The following is a 22,011-nucleotide window of genomic DNA, read 5'->3' on the forward strand; positions in this document are numbered from 1 at the left end:
GAATTCACATATGCCTCTGTGATCTTTGCCACCCAGGAAAGCAGAGAGATGGGACAGTCGTTTTCTGGTTTAGCTGGGTCGAGCGCTGGCTTTTTAAGTAACTGAATTCCCTTGGCCTGTTTCCAAGCCCTGGGTACCGTAGCTGTACTGAGGGACTCATTTATCACCTGATTCAAAAAAGGTAAGATTGTCGGCAATATTTCTTGAATTGAACTGGTTTAAGTGGGTCGGCAGGGGAACCCAACTTAATCCTACTACAGAGTGCTGTCCATGTGTTCTCATACCTGGCGTGTCACGCAGTTTGGTGCTTAATTTCCCTCCATGTTAAAGAACATGAGATGTTTCAGCATCCAGGCTAATGTGCTGCACAGCTAAATACATATAAGGTCCCAAAGGCAAGACTGATTGCCTTGCAAATGCTTGTTGTGTATGTGTGGGGTGTGTGTGAGTGAGAGAGAAGCAGAGCGGAGATTTCGGGAAGGCTGGTGGAAGTGAATATGGCAGGTTAGGTTGTCAGGGCATTGTTGTGGAGAGCTTTATTGGTGTGGGTAAGGAGTTTAAAGTGTGTGCACTTGTATTTCGGAAGCTAGTGGAGTTCCCCAAGGTGTGGTGTGATGTGGGCACGGCGTGGTAGGTTGAAGACTAGTCTAGCTGCTGTGTTTTGGATGGGTTGGTGCAGTCTTCTTGTGAGTTGGATGGCAATTAAGTAGTGAACACTATACATTTCCTGTTATTCTATTCTTTTCAAGCACATTGCACTCAACTTCCCTTCCTGCTGCCATTCCCTACCCACCCACCCACTCCCTGTATAGCCTGGTTACTGACACATCCTTTCAATAACATAAACAGTCTTTCATGCTTAGGCTGCACCTCAAAGGTAATGCCCAAAAGGCTGAAAATAGTCTGACGTTGCGTTGGTTCCCACCACAAGCGGACCTAGCTTGTCAGTGTGGGCTAGATCATGAATATTGAAGTAGGACCACACCTAACTTTCATGGAGCTGCTCTGTCTAGAGTGGCATAGTGGAGAGAAAAATGGTCTGGAATGTTGCCTCAGTATTTCCAGTGCATGACATTAATTCAAGCTTCAGATGTATCTCTAGTTTGTTTTTCTTTGTGAGGTGCCCTAAGACCAATGGATATGACCAACCATAGATCTATAGCTCATTGTGCCATTGGACTCGAGATGCACATAAGTTACGAGGGCCAATAGGCAGAAAGTGCTCTTGGGTTTGCGCGAGTATATGTCTGGAGTGGACCAGGTAGGTTCCACTGAGCTTCTTAATGGAGCAGAACTAGGACTGATTTACATTTGCTGGTCTCTGTCTGGGGTTGTATAGTGGACAAAAAAAATAATGAACAGAAATGTGGCCTAAGTAATTACCAGTGGCTGAAATTAATTAATTAAAGCGTTTAACCAATTGTATGTTCCTAGTCTATCTGGCTTTTTTAGCTTCATGTAACTTAGGCAGTCAGCTCCGTGGGTAAGGAGCGAGAACTAACACACCCCAAATCTTGGTGTCATAATGTAAACACAATGCAGTCTTTGGAAGTCTTTGACTCCCTGGCTCAAAGTTGTGAATATTGTGTCTCTTTCTCTAGACTTAAAACGTCTAAAACGAGCTTAAAGAAGGTAATGTGGTCATCTATCTCAAGAGGGCTGATAGCTGGTGAGATCACCAGTTTCCATGACAACAAAAACATCCCATCGAGTTGCCCATCTCTACTATGATCTTTTTCCAGTGAGGAGGGCAGAGACAGGGAATAAAAGTATTAAACATTGAGACAGTGTTGCACTCACTCAGATATTCCTTTCAAGTAAATGTATATGTTTTAATTTGGTTGATCAGTGGCCAGGTCAAAAGGATCCATTCTGTTTTTTCGTCCAGAAAAGTGGTCCCAGGATCGCCAATAGAAGATTAGCCGGAAATAATGGCAGGAAGTATCAATTACGATAGAGATAATGAGAGATGGAGCAACGCTTGCGTTTCTTTTAACCCTACTGATGAGCTACAAAACTCCACAGATTTTAAAAAAAAATCCCTAAAGCCTCCGAACACCCACTGCCTGCACTGGGACGCGCCACTCAAGACTGCAGTAGTGATTATTATTATACAAATGGTATATGTTTGTTACCAAGTCAGCACACAGGGTTCAATCCAACCTGCGACCTTCTCGTTTGAACATATCTCTTCAGCAAATGCATTAACCCACAGAATTACCATGCTAGCTGTGAACAGTTCTCAAGCACACGTGAACTCACGCCTTTATTTAGACATGTAATGTTAGCCATGTATAATGAAAGCAGAATGGAGCAATGAGACAAACCTGTGACCTGCATATCTCTGCTGCAGCAAGCGCATTGACCTACTAGATTGTCAAGTCGGCTGTAAAGACATCTCAAACACACGTCGATGGACAACTTTGTATATATGTGTGTTACTTTTCTGGACGTCTCCTACACGCAAACAGCAAACAGTGCCAAAATTCAACATAATGCATGGATTACTTCGTACTGATGAGCCACACCTAATTGCCAGTGGTGTGTTTCTGCTGCACAACATGGCGAGTGTGACTTTAAGGTGTACTACATATTGTCAAAGAACGTCTCGCACATGGAAGGGGGAGGCGGGGGGGGGGGGGGGGGGCAGGTGGGACACCAAACTCCATAGTATGCCAAAATAGACCTGATATTTGGGATTTGGGATCCGCCAAAACACTCCGTAAATCACCAAGATAATAGAGCTCTTTTGAATATCTTCATAGCACGCGACCTCTTAAATGCCGTTTTCGTTCCCAATCATGGCATAAACAAGAGTTGCAGGCACGCTAGTACTGCTGGGAAACACCCACTCTGTAGCTTACGGAAATCCTACCTAACGCAGGCCAATTCCTGAGAGCAGGATGACTTTGCCATCCTACAAAAGACATCTCTCAAAGATGTTCAAGAAGCACAGACGCATTTCGCCCTACGAAGGAAGGGTAGGTGTATGTAGGGATATGAAGTAGTAGATCAGCATGCAGTACCTCCCATCAATAATGGGTTTCCGCCTCAGACTTTGTGACTCAACATATTATTTTTTTTTAAATCACAATTCAATCTCGCACAGCTCCATTTCCACATTTTCGCTGCTCTGGGACCCAATGCTGTGAATTCGGGCACGCGCACATCCCACAGTCACCAACAGGTGTCACGCACCATGATCGAAATGACGCCTCGTGCAGGAAGGAAGCTTGGTACTCACATGTTAGTGTTCGCTGTTGACGTCAACCAATCGGCGGCCAGTCCCACCATGTCTAGTCCAGTTGATAACTGATTGAAATATCTAGGGTGCGCTAAAAAAATAAGAAACAAGTTTTACTTAGTTTCTAACCTAAACAGAACACAAATTGCAATTGTTTTTAGAGAACGAATTTTCGTTAAAGGGCAATGAAAACGACCGTGTGTGTATGTACCCGTGTGCATATCTTGTATTTGTGTGTATGTGACAAATAGTAGAAAGTGTGTATAAACTTACACACATTTGATTTACATATATGGGGCATAACTGGTCTGCATAACACAGTTCTACATCGCCAATGAAGGATTCCAGTGACATCACAAACAGTAAAACAGAATGCCTAGTATAAATGTCACCACAACCATGAGATGTCCAAACAGTAACATGTTACATAAGTTAACTAATACGTGTTTTTTAAATGTTTATTCAGGAGCAGTTAGCTTAAAGCTTTTTTTTTCAAACAAGAACATGTTATTGGAGACAGTAAGTGAAGTACTGAATTATAAATGCAGTTGTCTATAGAAAATTATTATATATGTAAAAATGTAGAATTTGTCCTTTCTTTAAAAAAACATTATGTCTGCAGAAGAGAGATAGCTTGAAGCGGTTTTCTGCAAAGTGCAGAAAACAAGAGATGATTGAATTAGAATGTTGAGGTGTTGTTTTCTTTCATGAATATAATGCTAATTAAATAATACACAGAAGAAAAGCTGTGCTGATTGATTTAGCCCTGTAAGTATGAGGATGAACTCTATATTTCACAGGAACAGATTAACTATTTCACAGTAACCTGTTAAATGTTTTCTATATTTCACAGGACCTGTGAAATAGTTTATGTACTGAAAAGGTCCTTGTGAAACATGGATTTTCATATTGCTGCATTTAATGCAATAAATGCATTCAAATATGTTCTATATATGTGTGTTTGAGTGTGCACCTGCCTTCTGTAGGGATGCGAGACTTGGTAGCATATGTGCCTATAATATTACGCCTCTGTCGACACATATAAATACAACCAATAAAAAAGTACTGTTAATATCGTGATTACTTTTTTGTCTTGTGTGGCTTTATGTAAATTTGAGTATGATTATTGATGTGTTTTGGGTATATATATATATATATATATATATATATATATATATATATATATATATATATATATATATATATATATATATATATATATATATATATAAATTCCCATATTGCAATTTGATGACACCCTTTGAGGTACACACTTAATAGCAGTCTCACATAGCAGTCGAGCGCCAAGTACACATTTATACATTTATTCTGAAAGATTTTCGTACACCTCGCCCATTATTCACATGTAACCACGCCCTCAAACCAAACCCATGAACGACTATAAATAGATCCGTCTCGCGGCTCTCTACCCGCGTGCGGTGGTGAACCTATCTCGCGGCCACGTCGGCCCCCCTCGCGGTGGCCGTAATGGACCGTCCGAGGTGATCAGCCCTGTTTATCTGCGCTGATGAATGGCCGCTCATTACCCGGGCGGGGGGACGGAGGGCCGCCGGAGCGGTGCCTGGTCTAAAGCCCATCCGTCTGCGGGTACCATGGACAGCGACAGCGCTCCCTTATCTCTCCGCCCGCTGACGGGGGGACTGAGGGCGCTTCCGCGGGCTGGGAGTTTAGACTCGTCAGATTGTGTCCGGATCACTGCCGGGGCGGGTGATTCATGAGGAGGGATCCAAAATAGGTCGATTAGACCACGAGGGAGGCTTATCACCCAAGCCGTGGTTTATAGAGAATATAATTTCTGAAATTGGCTGCCACCGGCTCGAAAGAATGCAATAGGCTGTTAAACGCGAATTTACATTCCTCGGTGCACGCGGGAGAACTAGAATCGTTTTCTGCTAAATTCGTTTATTGTGCGCATCAAAAACGAGAAAATGCCCATTCCACCAGCTGTCTTTTTGAAGCTTTATGTATATATATTCTCGGTCTACGAGGATTGAAGAAAAAAAGGACGTCGCGGAAAATATTCTGACAGAAAACAACCGTGTTTGCGAGTTTCCAGCAAGCAGAGCTCTTATCAGGGGGCTGCACACGGTGGAGAATACTGTGCTGAGGAGGAACGTGTTTGTTCCATTAAAAGAGGGTGAAGCAGTGGTTAATTAAAGTGGTACGTCACGGGACCAAGACTGGCCGACGGGGACTCGGTCAAACACCCGGGCGGTTCGAGACAGGAGCTTTCGGGGCTGAGAAGTGTCAAACAATTTGGGGGTCACTGAAAGTAGCCACGCCCAGTTCTTTGTTAACAAGCACATGATTTGCTGAAGAGTGAATCTATGTGATGTACTTCAGAATCGAATGTACGCCAGTTGCGTTAAAATGGACAACTGCGTTGTAGAAACGAATAGTTTAAAACATATTATTAAGGTATCAGCCCCTCGGCCTCTCGTTACATTATGGACTGTTGCTTTTGTTAGTTTGGAAATGGGAGAAATGGCATAACAACGAAAATTCCTGATGGGCCTAGCGAGGGGGGCGGAGGGGGGGGGGGGGTTGATCCGTGCTAGTTTCTAACGGAAGCCACCTAGAACATTATTTCTAAGATGAACTGTATGTACATTTATGACGCAGGTATCATAAATCTGACTTCAGCCCAGTCCTCCTTCACGACGTTAGCCACTCATCGTCTCCTATTGGTTAAATGGGTCGAACAGTTTATAAATTGCCCGTTTCATTGCGTACATCAGCTTTTTTGAAGATCAGGCAATTCTATAAGCCTCTTGGTTTCTAAATGTGTGAGAAAACACTCCACGCGCTAATGTGAAAAGTAGCCCAACATCGCGCCATGCCAGGTGACTTTCTGCGCATGCGGAAGAGGCCAGAGGAAGCCGACGGACACACTTGCTGTTCGAATAATACTTCCGGTGCTCTGACTGAGATTCAAAGGGTGTCAAATAAAGCAGAGGGTTAAGTTATTTGACAGTTCTGGTTTCTATTTCTGCAACGTGTCCCGGAGGCTAGGAAAGCGCCGGGCCACTAACTGGAGCACAGACGTGTCATCTGCACGCACCAGCAATCCGTCCCAGAGGGGGCGGGGGGGGGGAGGATGGGAGGGGGGAAGGGTGTTGGAGTGAGAGCGCGCTCTTCTGCCCCGGATTGTCAGAGCGCTGCCAGTTCGAGTAAAACGGTAGAGTATTGAGGTTGGCACACACAGAGCGTGCTCAGGTGGCCTGATCCGGAGTGCCCTCATGTCCTCTTTTGTCTAAGAGTGCAGCCAGACCGTGGAAACCGGCAGAGTGCGAGAGATGGCACTTGGCAGAAAAAAAGCGTGCTCTGAGCGTGAGTCTCGGTGGGCACTCATTTACTCTTATGGCAAGAATGCAGCCAAACACGCAAAGCTGGCAGAGTGCGGAGGCTGGCAGAGAAAGAGCGTGCTCTGAACACCACTCACGATGTGCCCTCCTGCCATATTATAGTAAGAGTGCAGCCAGACCGACAGAGTGTGGGATGTCACATAGAGTGCTCTCAATAACACTCACTGTGAACCCTCCTACCTTATGGCAAGAGTGCAGCCAGACCGAAAGAGTGTGGGATGCCAGATAGAGTGCTCTGAACACCACTCACGGTGAGCTCTCCTCTCTTCTTATGGTAAGAGTGCAGCCAGACCGTGAAAACCGGCAGAGTGCGGGAGGTGGCACTTGGCAGAAATAAAGCGTGCTCTGAGCATCAGACTCGGTGGTCACTCCTCTCCTCTTATGGGAAGAGTACAGCCATAGGACCCGGATCCCCCAGCATCCTCCCCGCTCCCTCCTGATAACCTGACAACCCACTTGAGAATCATCAACAGAGATTTGAGTGGGTGTAAAACGGCCATGTTTGATGTTGGACATTTCATAAACATGACAAGGCATTTCAAAATTCATTATTTACGGTTATCAACACAATTTTTATTCTTGACTTCCAGATCTTCTTCAGCAAGATTAAGATTCTAATCCTCCAGCACTAAGGGGGCTTCCAGCTCCCATCTTCCATGCCAAGCAACCACGCGAGGTGGAGCCCACCTGAGCCCATGAGGAGTGGGCCCCAAACCTCTGATCCTTGTCCCCCTTCTCCAGGGGCCCACCCTCCGACCACCAGGCTGACCAGGAACCCAGGAGGCTCGTAACCTGTCGCCCGAGCCTCCCCAGCCGGGGCCATATTTTTCAGCGGAGAACTTACCGTCTCCCCCTCAGTGCTGGCCTGGAGAGTACGCAAGGCAGACTCTCGTCCATTCCGTTGGTCAATTTTACTGTTCCATGGTCTTTCTACCGCAACACGCCCCTCCAATCTACTGAGCTAAAGGGACGGGTGGGTGGGAGTTAAAAACTAGACAGGGGGGCGGTAGGAGGGAGATGCTTCTGGGAGGCCGCCACCGATCCGGTGCAACAGAGGAAGGAGAGGCCGAGTCCCTGCCCCTGGAACCTAAATAGGTCCCCATGCTCCGCCCTCTGTCCCACCGGAAGTGCGTCCTCCTACCCCGGAAGAGTTAAGCGGCCGGTCGCCCATTGGGGCAGGCCGTCCGCCCGAAGCTTAGATGAGGTAGGGGCGGGGCCGGGGGGCCGGGTCCTAAGTGCGCGCTCCTCGATGCTCACGCTTGTCATAGGACCCGGATCTCCCAGCATGCTCCCCGCTCCCTCCTGATAACCTGACAACCCACTTGAGAATCATCGACAGAGATTTGAGTGGGTGTAAAACGGCCATCTTTAATATTTGACATTTCATAAACATGACAAGGCATTTAAAAATTCATTATTTACAGTTATCAACACAATTTTTATTCTTGACTTCCAGATCTTCTTCAGCAAGATTAAGATTCTAAACCCCCCGGCCCCGCCCCTACCTCATCTAAGCTTCAGGCGGCCGACCTGCCCCAATGGGACGAGGCGTGCAGAGGCATTCTGTATGCGTTTTCTAAAGTTTGGCTGTGGTTCCCGCATAGAGGGCGTTGCCGTAGTCCAGCCTGCTGGTGACGAGGGCCTGTGCGACCGTCCTTCTGGTTTCGGTGGGGATCCTTCTGTAGATCTTGCAAAGCATGCGGAGGGTGTTGAAGCAGGAGCAGGAGGAGAAGGCGTTGACTTGCTGAGTCATTGACAGTGATGAGTCCAGGATGAACCCCAGGTTGCATGCGTGGTCGGTGGGTAACCATAGTTATCAAACCGGCGGACAAAGGGGGTGCAATTGTAATACAGAACACCGAGGACTATAAGAATGAGATTTACTCACAATTGAATGATGGCACCAGCTACAAAGCAATTTCTAAAGATCCAACACAAGAGGTGAGAAGACTCCTCCAAACTTTGACATCAGAAGGAAAAAAAGCGGGTTTCCTATCCGATCACGAACACAACTATCCCAACAATGCACAACCAAGGACTCCAACCATCTATACCTTGTCCAAGGTGTATAAGAACCTGCAGAAACCTCCGGGTGACCTATTATATCTGGATGTGGCTCACTCCTAGAACCTGTATGTAAATATGTGGACTTCTTCCTTAAACCACTTGCTGAAGAAACAGTGACCTGCCTCCGCGACACTATGGAAGTCATCAATCCGGTGGATGGATCTGAATTTAACCCCAGTACACAAATACTGGCAGCCCTTGATATCATATCATTATACACAAGTATAACACAACAACAGGCTCTTGAAGTAATCAGAGAAGCTTTAGAGGAAAGACCTCAACCTGCCAAGGTGCCCACCGACTTCATAGTAAAATGAATCAAGGTGGCTATGATGCACAATTTCTTTATCTTTCAAAATACATTTTACATCCAAACCAAAGGAGTAGCGATGCGGGCAGCCTTCGCCCCGGATCTGGCCATTCTGTATAGGAACAACTCCGAGGACCGACACGTCCTTTCCAATAGGAACCCGTACAGACCAAACGTTACACAATGGCGCAGATACATAAACGATATCCTCTTGATCTGGTCAGGGGATGAAATCGGTCTCCAAAACTTTTTTGAATGGTTGAACACATGTTCACAAGATATCAAGTTCACGATCACGAGTGACAGAAATACCATTGACTTTCTTGACATCTCGATAAGAACCACAGGAAACAATCTGTGCACCACTCTATAATGTAAACCAGCTGAAAGAAACTCTCTACTTAGATATACCAGTCATCACAACAGGAGTCTGAGAGATAACCTTCCATTTGGCCAGTTCCTCCGGATCCAGAGGAACTGCACACGCAAAGAGGATTTCTTTCACGAATCAGATGAGCTCATCTCCCGCCTAATGGAAAGAGGATACCCTAGAAGACTGGCCACACGTGCTGTAAAGAGAGCCTGGTACCAACACCGTGACATGCTATTGATGCCAAAAACCTCCAGACAAGAACCAGACAGAATGATTTGTGCCACAACTTACTGTACACAAAGTAATGAGTTTAAGAAAATCATTAACGGTTACTGGCAACTCATATCAGTTGAAGTAGGGATCCCAGATCCACCTATGCATGCATTTAAGGAGGCCAAGAACATACGCGATTATGTTGTCCGTTCCTTGCTTGAGACACCACCGAGCCCTACAATTGCGACCAAGTGGAACCATCCCAACATAGTTGGTCATTTCAAGTGCACACATTGCAAGGCTTGTAAGATGACGATAGAAACCAAACTCTTCACATATAGGAACCATGACATTCAGATGAAGACACACGCCAACTGCAACTCTCAGGATGTCATATATGGCATCCTATGTCCATGCAACCTACTCTATGTGGGCCAAACTAGACAGAAAGTGAAAGCAATAATATTACAACATTGTAGCAGGATCTGTTATAACACCCCAGGCGCACCATTGGTTGAACATTTTACACAACACTCCCACCCACCTGAATCGATAAAATGGTTGATCATGGAAAAGGTATAATTGGGACCCATGGGGGGAGACATAGGACCTATTCTCAATATCAGGGAATGTAAAATTATATTTTTACTGGACACTATCACCAACGGTTTAAATGAACTAGAAGGCACCAATGCTCAATTGGCAGGACTAACCCTAGATTAAGTTCAATAGGACCAAACCATTTTGAACTCTCTGCCTTATAAGACCTTTTGTACATCAATGTAAAACTCTCTGCTTTATAAGAACTTTGGTACACCTAGGTTTGGGCCTCACTGTTGATATTATATGAAAATTATATATAATTTGAATGCCTAAATGTATCTTAATTACACATGCATTATTATTGAAACAATGTATATATGAGCATCACATTATGTCCATACTGCTCGTCTGTTTAGCTATGGGAGATGACATGTATCGCACCACAATAGGCACAACCACGTCAGGATGGGTTCCAGAACACACCCCCATGCGTCATTTATACCCTAGCAGCTTTCTCTAACTTGTGCTGACTCTTCCGATCCTAATGACGTACTAATGCACAGGACGTTTACAGTACACACTTGTACTGTCTCTGCCACATTCCTGACAAGTGACGCAGCACGTTGCAGCGTCCTCGCGCTTTATAGGCTCTTTTCCTCGCTTTAATACGTTTCTCCGTTAGTCAGACCCCCAGGATACAGCGGCATGGAATAGCAAATTTAATGGCACAAAAATGGAAATTTAGCGGCACAAATATGGAAATTTAGCGGCAATTTTGCGGAATTTTATGTGGCCATTTTTCCTACAACAAACACAGATATCTTCGTTTTTTTAGTTATTTAACAACGTGAAGCTATGTATATTTGGTTTCTTTACAATGTAGACACTTTGGGGTAGATTTACAAGCCTATGGCTATACCTATCGCCCCTTTTATTAGTAAGCACGTTAAATAGTACAGTGTATTTTGAACACAACCTGATATCCCACCGGATGCCCGTTCCATCCATCTACCCACCCACTCTTCATCCATCCATCCTTTCCCTCATCATCCATCCATCCTTCCCCTCATCATCCATCCATCCTTTCACCCACCCCCTCATCATCCATCCATTCCCTCATCATCCATCCACCCTTCCCCTCATCATCCATCCTTTCACCCACCCCCTCATCAAACATCCATCCATCCATCCCCTCATCATCCATCCATCCATCCTTCCCCTCATCATCCATCCATCCTTTCAACCACCCATCCATCCATCCATCCTTCCCCTCTATCCATCCTCTCATCCATCTATCCTTCCTCTCATCCATCCTTCCCTTCATCCATCCATCCTTCCCCTCATCCATCCTTCCTTTCATCCATCATCCATCCTTCCCCTCATCCATCTTTCCCCTCATCCATCATCCAGCTACCCTTCCACCCATACATCCAGCTATTTAAATTTTCTCTCCATCCTTCCCCTCTCATCAATCCATCAATCCATCCTCTCTCATTATCCATTTATTCAATATTTCATTCATCCATGCAACCCATATCCTGGAGTACAGAAAGGTGCCATTGCTTGTTTGCCTTCTATGGCCTGTAGTCCTTTTTTTAAATCGGAAAATTGATACTCTGCTAATTCTTTAATCTATAGAATAAAACCATGATTTCATAGTATGCTCATAGAGAGCCCAGCGTTTTTGCACTAAACTTCAGCTTTAAGGAGAAGCTTGCTACGATCCAATGCTAAAAATCGTACATGGATGGAGCACTTAGTGCAACATCTTTAAAGCAAGGTCAGACATTTTGCTAATACAATTCACATTAGAGTAGAAGTGCAAGCACATAGACAGTTCCGGGTGTGCATGCTGCAGATAATCTCTCAGCAATGCAAGATTCGAGTTAAAAAAAAATATATTAACAGATTTAAGGTAGCGTGTCTTTTGTTTTCAATTTAAATTGTTCTCCGTTTCTTTCCCAAATTGACTTGCTGACTGTGTTTAAATTTGCCAGGTCAGTAAATGAGCCTTCTCACAGGCCTAAGACTCGAAGTTCCTATTCCTGTCACTGCAAACCCTTTCACATTACACTCGAAGGAGAACTGCTCTGTCCGATTCCTGCTCCATCCTCTGTGACAACAACCCATCCCCCCCTCCCCTCCTGTTGATGTGCAAGGTGAGGGCTCCCATTGTCATTCTTGTGGGCCAGGAAGAGGTGCGAACGAGCGCAGTCCCGGGCAGCTCTGAATGACAAAGAGCCTAGACCTTCACACTGCCAGCTGCAGCCGAGCTGCTTTAACCCTCTGACCCCAGTGTCTGTAGATCATCTACAGGTGTGGGGCAACCGGTGCATGTCTTTGGATAAAGCAGACCCCCCAGGATATAGCGAAAAATGCCGCGATTTCTACAAAAATGCCGATTTCGCGGGCATTTTTGTAAAAATCGCGGCATTTTTAAAAAAGTGTCGATTTTGCGGCAAATCGCGAAATCGCGATATCCTGGAGGGTCTGGTTAGTGAGCTCAGGCCGTCTGATGAGGTGAGCGAGTGATTTCTTGATTCCTAATTGATTCCCCATGCCCATTTTACAGCCCTCATGTCTTAAACCTTCCCATTGGCCTCCCTCTCTTTAACAACGGGCAATTCATTTATTTATGTGCAATACGGGCATTTGTATTTCCTGACGACACCGCATTAACACCCATATCAAGTATTTACCTTCCCGAGCCGGTTTTCTACTTGCGCCTGACGGCACTCGGCTTGAACCATTTTATGAAATGTGCACCGAGACGGATGAGCCTAATTTCTTATTTACCATAATCGGTGACATGGTGGCCCGCTTTGGTGGACAATTATGTTCTTCAGATGTAGTCGCACATCTTTAATATCGACCCTTATTTTCCGTGTACAGGCATGTGGTGATTATTCCCATGATCAGCAAGCTGGAGGCTGCTGCATATTTGCCACTGAATTACCCTTCATTTATTGCTGTGTAAAAGTTACTCTGAACTGCTACCATCTCTACCAAAGTGAGTAACTTTACTTTTGTTTTACAACACCTTAATTCATGTTAGGTTACAGAATTAAGTCTCACACGATGTACCCTGTCTTCCTCTCATCCTAGGAGCTTTTGCAAGCCCAACTACAGAACAGATCGCGGTGGTAGATTTATTCCCACCCGCCATACCAGAAGATATTTCTAAACCTCACCTTTTAGTAGCACTCACACTTTTTGAAATACCCACTCTCACCCAACATTTTATCATTCAATGGTGCTCCCCTTGTCCTGAAGAAGACCCCACCCCAAGGACCACAACCTATCCTGACTAGAGGGGTCGAAACGTTGACTACACTACTAAACAAACTCTAGCGACTCCATATAAATCAACTATGGGTATTATTTACTTATGTACGATACTGGGAACATTGTGATCATTCACGGAAACGTATACAATAAACTATGTTGATGTATATATGTCAATATCACCTTTCCCTGTCCCCCACCCACACGTGAACACTTTACCCTGATTCCTTCCTTCCTCACTTCCAGAGCACTGTATAATATTGCATATTTATTGTGATGAGCAAGTTTATGGTTTCACGGTCAATGCTTTGAAAATAATTGCAAGAGCCAGATTGTATAAATACACAAATGCTTTGAAAATAATTGCATAAGATAGACTGTATGAATTTACAAATACAATAGTGGACTATCAAGCCACCCTCATTTTGCGTTGTGTTTTTGCAGCTATACAATAATATATGAATTGTTGCTTGCTACCTTGACCACATGTTTTTCATACCGTCCGGGTCAAGAAGGCTGGCATCGGATAGACCAGTGACCCCACGAAGCTCGCTTCAGAAGGGTGGAATCATACCCCCACACTGGTTACCGGTGTGGAGGTATGATTCTAAGGTGTTTGATACCAAACATGATATGTTTCTATGGAGCAGTTTTTGAGATAGCATTTACTGTCAGGTCAAAATGCACCTCTACCTATATGTCCGGCTGAGCCACAGACAACCCGGGAGAATGGTCTCCAAAGCCTGTAGAGAGGCTCTACTCTTGGAGTGGCACCCTCTCACCTAAAACCCAGCAGCCTGCCTTCAGGATTGATAAGGCCTGCTATAGGGGTGACTTATAAGTTTTAAGCGTAGTGACCAATAGATATAGTATAAGAGTGCGGCCAGACCGAAAGAGTGTGGAACGTCAGACAGAGCACTCTGAATACCACACACAGTGTGTCCTTGTGCCACATTATGGTAAGAGTGCAGCCAGACCGACTAAGTAGGGGATGCCAGATAGAGTGCTCTGAACACCACACATGGTGTGCCCTTGTGCCACATTATGGTAAGAGTGCAGCCAGACCGACAGAGTGTGGGATGCCAGATAGAGTGCTCTGAACACCACACACAGTGTGCCCTCATGCCACATTATGGTAAGAGTGCAGCCAGACCGACGAAGTGTGGGATGCCAGATAGAGTGCTCTGAACACCACGCACAGTGTGCCCTCATGCCAAATTATGGTAAGAGTGCAGCCCGACCGACAAAGTGTAGGATGTCAGATAGAGTGCTGTGAACACCTCACACAGTGTGCCATCGTGACACAATATGGTAAGGGTGCAGCCAGACTGACAGAGTGTGGGATGCCAGATGGAGTGCTTTGAACACCACACACACTGTGCCCTCATGCCACATTATGGTCAGAGTGCTGCCAGAATATACCTATTAAAATCAATATTAGTTATTTTAAAGAGCTGGAAACAAGGTTTAGACAGTTTGTCTGGGGTAAGAAGACACCAAGAGTTAAACTCCCAGAGGTTCAACTAGTCATTGACCAGGGTGGGTTAGCATTACCACATGTTCGTACATACTACGAAGCAGCCTTTTTAGATTTAACAGCCCGATTGTTGGTTTCTAATGGATTAATAGACAACTTTTTGGGGATAAAATGGTGCAGAATGCCGGCTCGCAGATCCCAATATTTCTAAAAACTTCTAAACTTCCCAAGAGGACTAGATACAGGACTCTGAAGGATTATTCCGTTAGAATACAATCCTTCTTTAGGCAAGCTGGTTCTTCTGGATTTTACTATCTAAAACTATGTGAATGTAAGTTCAATCTAGTCACCTTAGGAATTGGAAGGACTATGGCCTTGAAGAGCTAGGGCGCTTTTCAATCCTGAATAGAGTAATCACCTGGCAAGAAGTACAGAGTAGAAGCAGGGACCCGAGATAGCCAGCCTTTTTTGTATATTTACAGATTTTACATTTTTTAAACAGACATAAATTTTCGTTTAATGGTGCCCCATCTAAGTTGTAATGGCCCTTTTTGGAGCTAAGCTAAGAGGGGTAGGGGATTGGCACGGTCTTCTGAGCACCCGATGCAAATCTTTATTGGTCAAGAAGCACTTAGAAATGATAACCCAGGAAACTCTATGTTCTTTTTCTAGTCAGGAGTGGCAGGTCATATGCCAGTTAGGGAGTAAGGCTTTGAGAGCAGTCAATTTCAAGAGAATGGCCTTTCTGTCCCGGCGGTTGGCATACTTTACATCTAAAGCCCTCACTAAAAAATACCCAGAGGTAGAGGGAGAAAGGGCCTGGCTAGATATTTTCTTAACGCGCCCTAGTTTACGGCCATTCTGGGGGTGAGATCTTCTTGGCCATAAGCTGGGCGATTCAGAAGAGGGTAGATCTAGAGGCTGAGGTTGCCCTCTTCGGAATCTGTAAATCTAGGGCAAATTTGATAAAAGCAAAGGAGTCCTTTTTAGCCATTTTCTCCCTTGTCGCTCGCTCCCTAATTCTTCAGAATTGGAGGTTGGTGGAAGCACCTACATATGAGAGGTAGTTAAATTAAATGAAACGGACCAGGATTTTTGAAGAAGTTTACACAAGGAGAGTGGTCTCTACTAAAAACTTTACTTCAATCTGGAAATATTTAGGTCATCTTGAAAACCCCGTCTGATTAGTAGTTTTACTTGAGGCTGTGGGATCTGGGGGAAATGTGTTCTGGGGATTTTTCTGGAAGATCTAGCACCTTAGCACCTTAGTACTTTTGCACTTTAGGCTATTAATACTCTAGCGCTTTAGTAAGAATTAATTGTATATCTGCAAAGTGGTTATAATAATGCTAGTCAAATTATGGATGTAATATGCCTCCTGCACTTATCTCGCGCCTTTATCGTATTGGTTTTATCCATGTTTGGTATGTATTGATCTATCAATGTCTCCCTATCATTTATTATGAGTGTTATGTCCCTGATGCTCTGCTCAATAAAAAATTTATTAAAAAAAAGAGTGCAGCCAGGCGGACAGAGTGTGTGATGCCAGATAGAGTGCAGTGAACACCACACAAGTCAAGTCAAGTCAAGTCATAAAATTTATATAGCTCACTACATACCCAGAGGGTCTCAAGGCGCTTAGGGAGGGGAGGAGGATTAATTGTCAAATATCCACGTTTTAAGTTGCTTTCTGAATGCTAGGTGGTTCTGGGTGAGGCGAAGGTAAGTGGGAAGTGAGTTCCATGTTTTAGCTGCCAGGTATGAGAAGGATCTACCTCCCATGGTGGTCTTGTTGATGCGAGGTACAGTGGCGAGGGCTTGGCTGGAAGATCGTAGTTGGCGGGAGGGGGTGTAGAAAGACAGTCGTGAGTTGAGGCATTCTGGTCCGATTTCGTAGAGTGCTTTGTGTGCGTGGGTTAGGAGTCGGAAAGTGATCCTCTTATTGACGGGTAGCCAGTGGAGGTTTTTCAGGTGACCAGAGATGTGTTCGTTACGCGGGATGTCTAATATGATCCTGGCTGAGGCGTTTTGGATTCGTTGGAGTTTTTTCTGGAGTTTAGCGGTAGTACCTGCGTAGAGGGTGTTTCCGTAGTCCAGTCGGCTCGTGACCAGAGCGTGGGTGACTGTTTTCCTGGTTTCGGTGGGGATCCAGCGAAATGTTTTTTTGAGCATGCGAAGAATGTTGAAGCAGGATGAGGAGACGGCGCTGACTTGTCTGTTCATTGAAAGTGAAGAATCCAGGATAACGCCTAGGTTCCGTGCGTGGTCTGTCGGGATGGGTGCATTTCCAAGGGCTTCCGGCCACCAAGAGTCGTCCCATGCAGAGGGGGATGTACCCAGGATGAGGACTTCTGTTTTATCTGAGTTCAGTTTCAGACAGCTGTGTTTCATCCATTCGGCAACTTCTTTCATTCCTTCGTGTAGGTTAGTTTTGGCGGTGCTAGGGTCATTGGTGAGTGAAAGGATCAGTTGGGTGTCGTCGGCGTAGGAGATGATGTTGAGGTTGTGTTGGCGGGTGATGGCCGCGAGGGGGCTCATGTATACGTTGAAGAGGGTGGGACTGAGTGAGGATCCTTGTGGGACGCCACAGATGACTTCAGTGGCCTCGGACTTGAATGGCGGAAGGCGGACTCTCTGGGTTCTTCCGGTGAGGAACGAGGTGATCCATTCAAGTGCTTTTCCTTGTATTCCGATGTTTCTGAGGCGTTGTAAAAGGGTGCTGTGGCAGACTGTGTCGAAGGCTGCCGAGAGGTCGAGGAGGATGAGGGCGACTGTGTCTCCATTGTCCAGTAGAGTTCGAATGTCGTCTGTTGCTGCGATGAGGGCGGTCTCAGTGCTGTGTTTGGCTCGGAAGCCGGACTGTGAGGAGTCGAGGGATTTGTTGGCTTCGAGGAAAGCGGCGAGGTGGTTGTTGACAGCTTTCTCGATGACTTTGGCCGGGAATGGAAGGAGCGAGATGGGGCGGTAATTTTTGAGTTCGGTGGGGTCCGCTGTGGGTTTTTTCAGAAGGGCGCTGAGTTCAGCGTGTTTCCAGCTTTCCGGGAAGGTGGCGGAGTTGAAGGAGCAGTTGATGACGTCTCGGAGGTGCGGTGCTATGACGGAGTCTGCTTTGTTGAAGATGTGGTGAGGACATGGGTCTGTGGGGGATCCTGAGTGGATGGAGTTCATCAGGCGGATGGTGTCCTCAGTGGAGATTGGGTTCCAGTCGTTAAGGGTGTTCAAGGGGGGGTGAATGTTCAGCATATGGTTGGGTGGGTTGGTCTCCGGGTTGGTTGTCGAAGCTGTTGTGGATGTCTGCAATTTTGTTGTGGAAGAATGAAGCTAGGGAGTCGCAGAGGGCTTGAGAGGGGGTGATGTCGTTGGAGTTGGCAGAGGGATTGGTAAATTCCTTGACGATGTTGAAAAGTTCCTTGCTGTTGTGGGCGTTGTTATCTAGTCGATCCTTGAATGCTGTTTTCTTGGCCTTTCGGATTAGTTGGTGGTGTATGCGGGTAGCGTTTTTGAAGGCGTCCTTGGTGCTAGTGGTTGGGTCTTTTTTCCAGGCCTTTTCAAGGGAGCGGCAGAGTTTCTTGGACTTCTTAAGCTCATCGTTGAACCATGAGGCCTTATTGCTGCCAGGTTTGCTTTGACGTTTTTTCAGTGGTGCTAGGATGTCGGCGCTGTTGGATAACCATAGGGTGAAGTTGTTGGCGGCTTGGTCTGGGTTAGAAGAGTGGGCTGGGGTGTTTAGAAGGAGCGATGAGGAGATCTGGTCGATGGTGATTTTGTTCCAGTTTCTTTGCAGAGTTGGTTGGGGGTGGTTGATGAGTTTAGGCTTGTTGTAGGTAAAGTGAACGCAGCTGTGGTCAGTCCAAAGGAGAGCCGTAGTGTGGCTGAAGGAGACGTGTTTGCTGGAGGTGAAGATAGGGTCGAGAGTATGACCTGCGATGTGGGTGGGGGAAGTGACCAGTTGTTTAAGTCCGAGGTTGGCGAGGTTGTCCAAGAGGGTGGTGGTGTTGCGGTCGTTGTTCTTTTCAAGGTGAAAGTTGAGGTCTCCCAGAAGGATGTACTCCTCGGAGGGGAGCGCGTGTGGAGTGATGAAGTCAGTGATGTCTTCACTGAATTGTGCGCGGGGTCCTGGTGGTCTGTATAGGAGGGTGCCTCTGAGTGTGGTCTTGGGGTCGATGTGGATCTGGAAGTGAAGGTGTTCAGAGTTGGCGAGATTGACGTCTGAGCTGGTTGAGATGTGGATTGATTTTTTATGGACGATAGCGATTCCTCCTCCTGTGTGGCCGGTACGGTCCTTACGTGTGATCTTATAGTCTTCAGGGATGGCAATGGTGATGTCTGGGGCGGAGGAAGCGTTCATCCATGTTTCTGTTAGGAAGGCGACGTCTGGAGAGATGGTGTCTAGTAGATTCCATAGGTCAATGGCGTGCCTGTGGACCGATCGGGTGTTGAGAAGGATGCATTGTAGGCGGTTAGGGTCGGGAATCTGAGGTGTGAGCGTAGCGGAGTTGGTGACGGTACCGATGAATTTGCAGGAGTAGCATGAGAAAGGTCCATGGGTGTGTCCAGGAGCGGCTTGGACGCAGTTGGGGGCACGGTGTGCCCACGTGCCACATTATGGTAAGAGTGCAGCCAGGCCGACAGAGTGTGGGATGCCAGGCAGATAGAGTGCAGTGAACACCACACACGGTGTGCTCTCGTGCCACATTATGAATGAATAAGCTTTATTTCGATATAAAAACATATCATAAAAGCTGCATTTTATAACAATTAAAAACAGTATTTAACGCATAAAACAGTGCAAATTTTTACATATTATACAGTAAAAGCAGGGTAGTCATATGGGAATTTTTAAGCAGATGAGAGGGAAAAAATAGAAAATACTACTGCAGCAACAATTTTTTTGCAGTTCGTAATCGCCATGTCCAGCCTAAAAATTTTGCCAAACTGCAGGCGAAGAAGGGTCTTGGATCAGTGCTCAATATGCGTAGGGCTTCTACGTGCGATCTTGTTCCCAGTGTTCTACATAATGGTTTTAACCACAACTTCCTGGGTGCAGCGTAGAGGTTACATTCAAATAACATGTGTGCAACAGTTTCGACCCTTGCTTCGCAAAAGGGGCAATAAGGCACCGTCTGCAATGGCGGTTTCCAGGATGAGGTGAATTGGCAAAGAGGGAGGACACCTAACCTGAATTTTATATACAATGCTCTGTCTCCAGAGTTGTTAATGGAGTCCAGGTAGGGTTCCCTAAAAGGAAGATCTTTGGTTAGGAGGAACTGAGCAACAGTTTTGCAATGATTAGGATTTCGCAGCAATTCATTGTCTAGCCACAACCAGAAGGCTTTTTTTAATACTTGTTTTGGGGGTGAGGTTTTACTAACCCAGTGATCTCCTAGCCCCAATTTATAGAGAAGGGATTTAATATCTCTAAGCCAAGCGATCTTGTGGCATCCTGCATGGGACAAAAGATCGTCCAGGGCCTCTGCATAACTTTTAAGTTCTGGGACATTGCGAATTCTAGCCCATAATAGGAGCGGGCGTAATTTTGCTTGATCACAAATCGGGCGTGACCCGGCGTCAAGCATAATAGGGATTGTGGGGGTACTGTGGGGCAGCCTCAAGAGATCTTTATGAAAGTTGTTGTCAAGAGAGGCAAGGGTATCAATTTTCTGAGAGCCCCACAGTTCCGCGCCGTATAGTGCTGCGCTTACGACCCTTGCCCTATATATGTCTAGAACAGCCCCAATGGGTTTCAGTGGCGAAGCTCGCTGTTGTTTAAGCAGGGCTCCAGCTACCCTCTTATGGGCAAGGAACACCTTCTGAAGATGTGACCTCCAACTCATGGAATCGGATAACCGAATACCCAGATAGTCAAATTCCTTGACTCTCTCTAGGTGCACAGAGTCAAGGACAGGGGTAGCGATTGCTTTTTTTGGGGGATTAAGCACAAGGAATTTGGTCTTTGCTATGTTAATGGCCAGACCTTTGTCATCACAAAAAGATTTAAAACTGGATAGCAATTTTTGGATGCCCACTGGTGTCTTAGAAATTAGAAGGGTGTCATCCGCAAACAGGAGCGTTGGAATTTTTTTCCCCGCCAGGGTCGGAGCATCAGATGGATCTCGTAATAGATGCTCCACCACTCCGTTAACGTAAAGAGAAAACAGAGTGGGGGCAAGTACACAACCCTGGCGGACGCCCCTGTTAACCGGAATGCGAGATGTTTTTTCGCCTTGAGAACCCCATCTAATTTGGGCAAAATTGCTATCGTGGAATTTTCTCAGTAGGGCTAATAGGTATGGTGGTAAGCCTAGCTTATTGAGAGTATTCCAAAGTGATGCTCGTGGGACCAAGTCAAAAGCTGTACGTAGATCAATAAAGACCAAATACAAACTCCCCCCACCCAACACCACCACTTTCCAGTAGAGGATAAGGAGGCGAAATGTCTGTTCGATAGTGCCAGTCCCCTTCCGGAAACCTGCTTGAAGGTTGGACAGTATCTGGTTTTCTTCTGCCCACTGCAATATCCTATTTAGGACAACTTTGCCCGCCACTTTTTGGGTAGAGTCCAGCAGGCTGATAGGGCGGTAATTCGCTGGCTCATCCCTGGAACCTTTTTTAAAAATGGGGACCACTTCCGCTCCCCTCCAGGAATCAGGAAAAGCGCCGCCTAGCAGGGCCTCGTTTAGGAGGGAAGTGATCAGCCTGCTCCAGGACGCCGGGTAGGTTTTTAGCAGATCACCCGGGATTCCGTCAGGGCCTGCAGCTTTGTTGGAGACAATGCCCTTAATTGCAAGTTCTACCTCCTGCTTGGAAAAGAGGCCCTCGCTGCTCGTGGGAACTAATGGGGCAAGAGGCAAAGGAGCCGAAATGTGATCACCAGCCCCCAGTGGAATCGAGTACAACTTGAAGAAGTGGTCAAACCAAGCGGCACCGGAGATGTTGCAGGTTATTTGGTGGTCAGTAGGCTTTTCCCTGGCTCTTAATAGGTCCCAAAACTCTTTGGCATTTTTCTTTTTACTTGCTTCCGCCAGATCCCGCCAAAATTTTAGATCGTAAGCTTCTTTTGCTTTTGTTATGATTTTTTTATAGGTCTTCCTGGCGGCCCTCACTTTATCAGGA

At 46.0% G+C, this 22,011-nt stretch overlaps 1 protein-coding gene across 1 annotated transcript in view; it reads right to left on the bottom strand.

Moving 5' to 3' along the window:
- Positions 1-22,011, bottom strand: part of GAD2 (glutamate decarboxylase 2) — a 583,816-nt gene that overhangs the window by 549,853 nt on the left and 11,952 nt on the right. Inside the window, exon 5 of the mRNA XM_086941658.1 lies at positions 3,245-3,335. Coding sequence (XP_086797784.1) covers positions 3,245-3,335 — 91 coding nt within the window. The remainder of the gene's footprint in view (positions 1-3,244; positions 3,336-22,011) is intronic.

Source organism: Lissotriton vulgaris, chromosome 10 (assembly GCF_964263255.1).
Source record: "Lissotriton vulgaris chromosome 10, aLisVul1.2, whole genome shotgun sequence".
NCBI lineage: Eukaryota > Metazoa > Chordata > Amphibia > Caudata > Salamandridae > Lissotriton > Lissotriton vulgaris.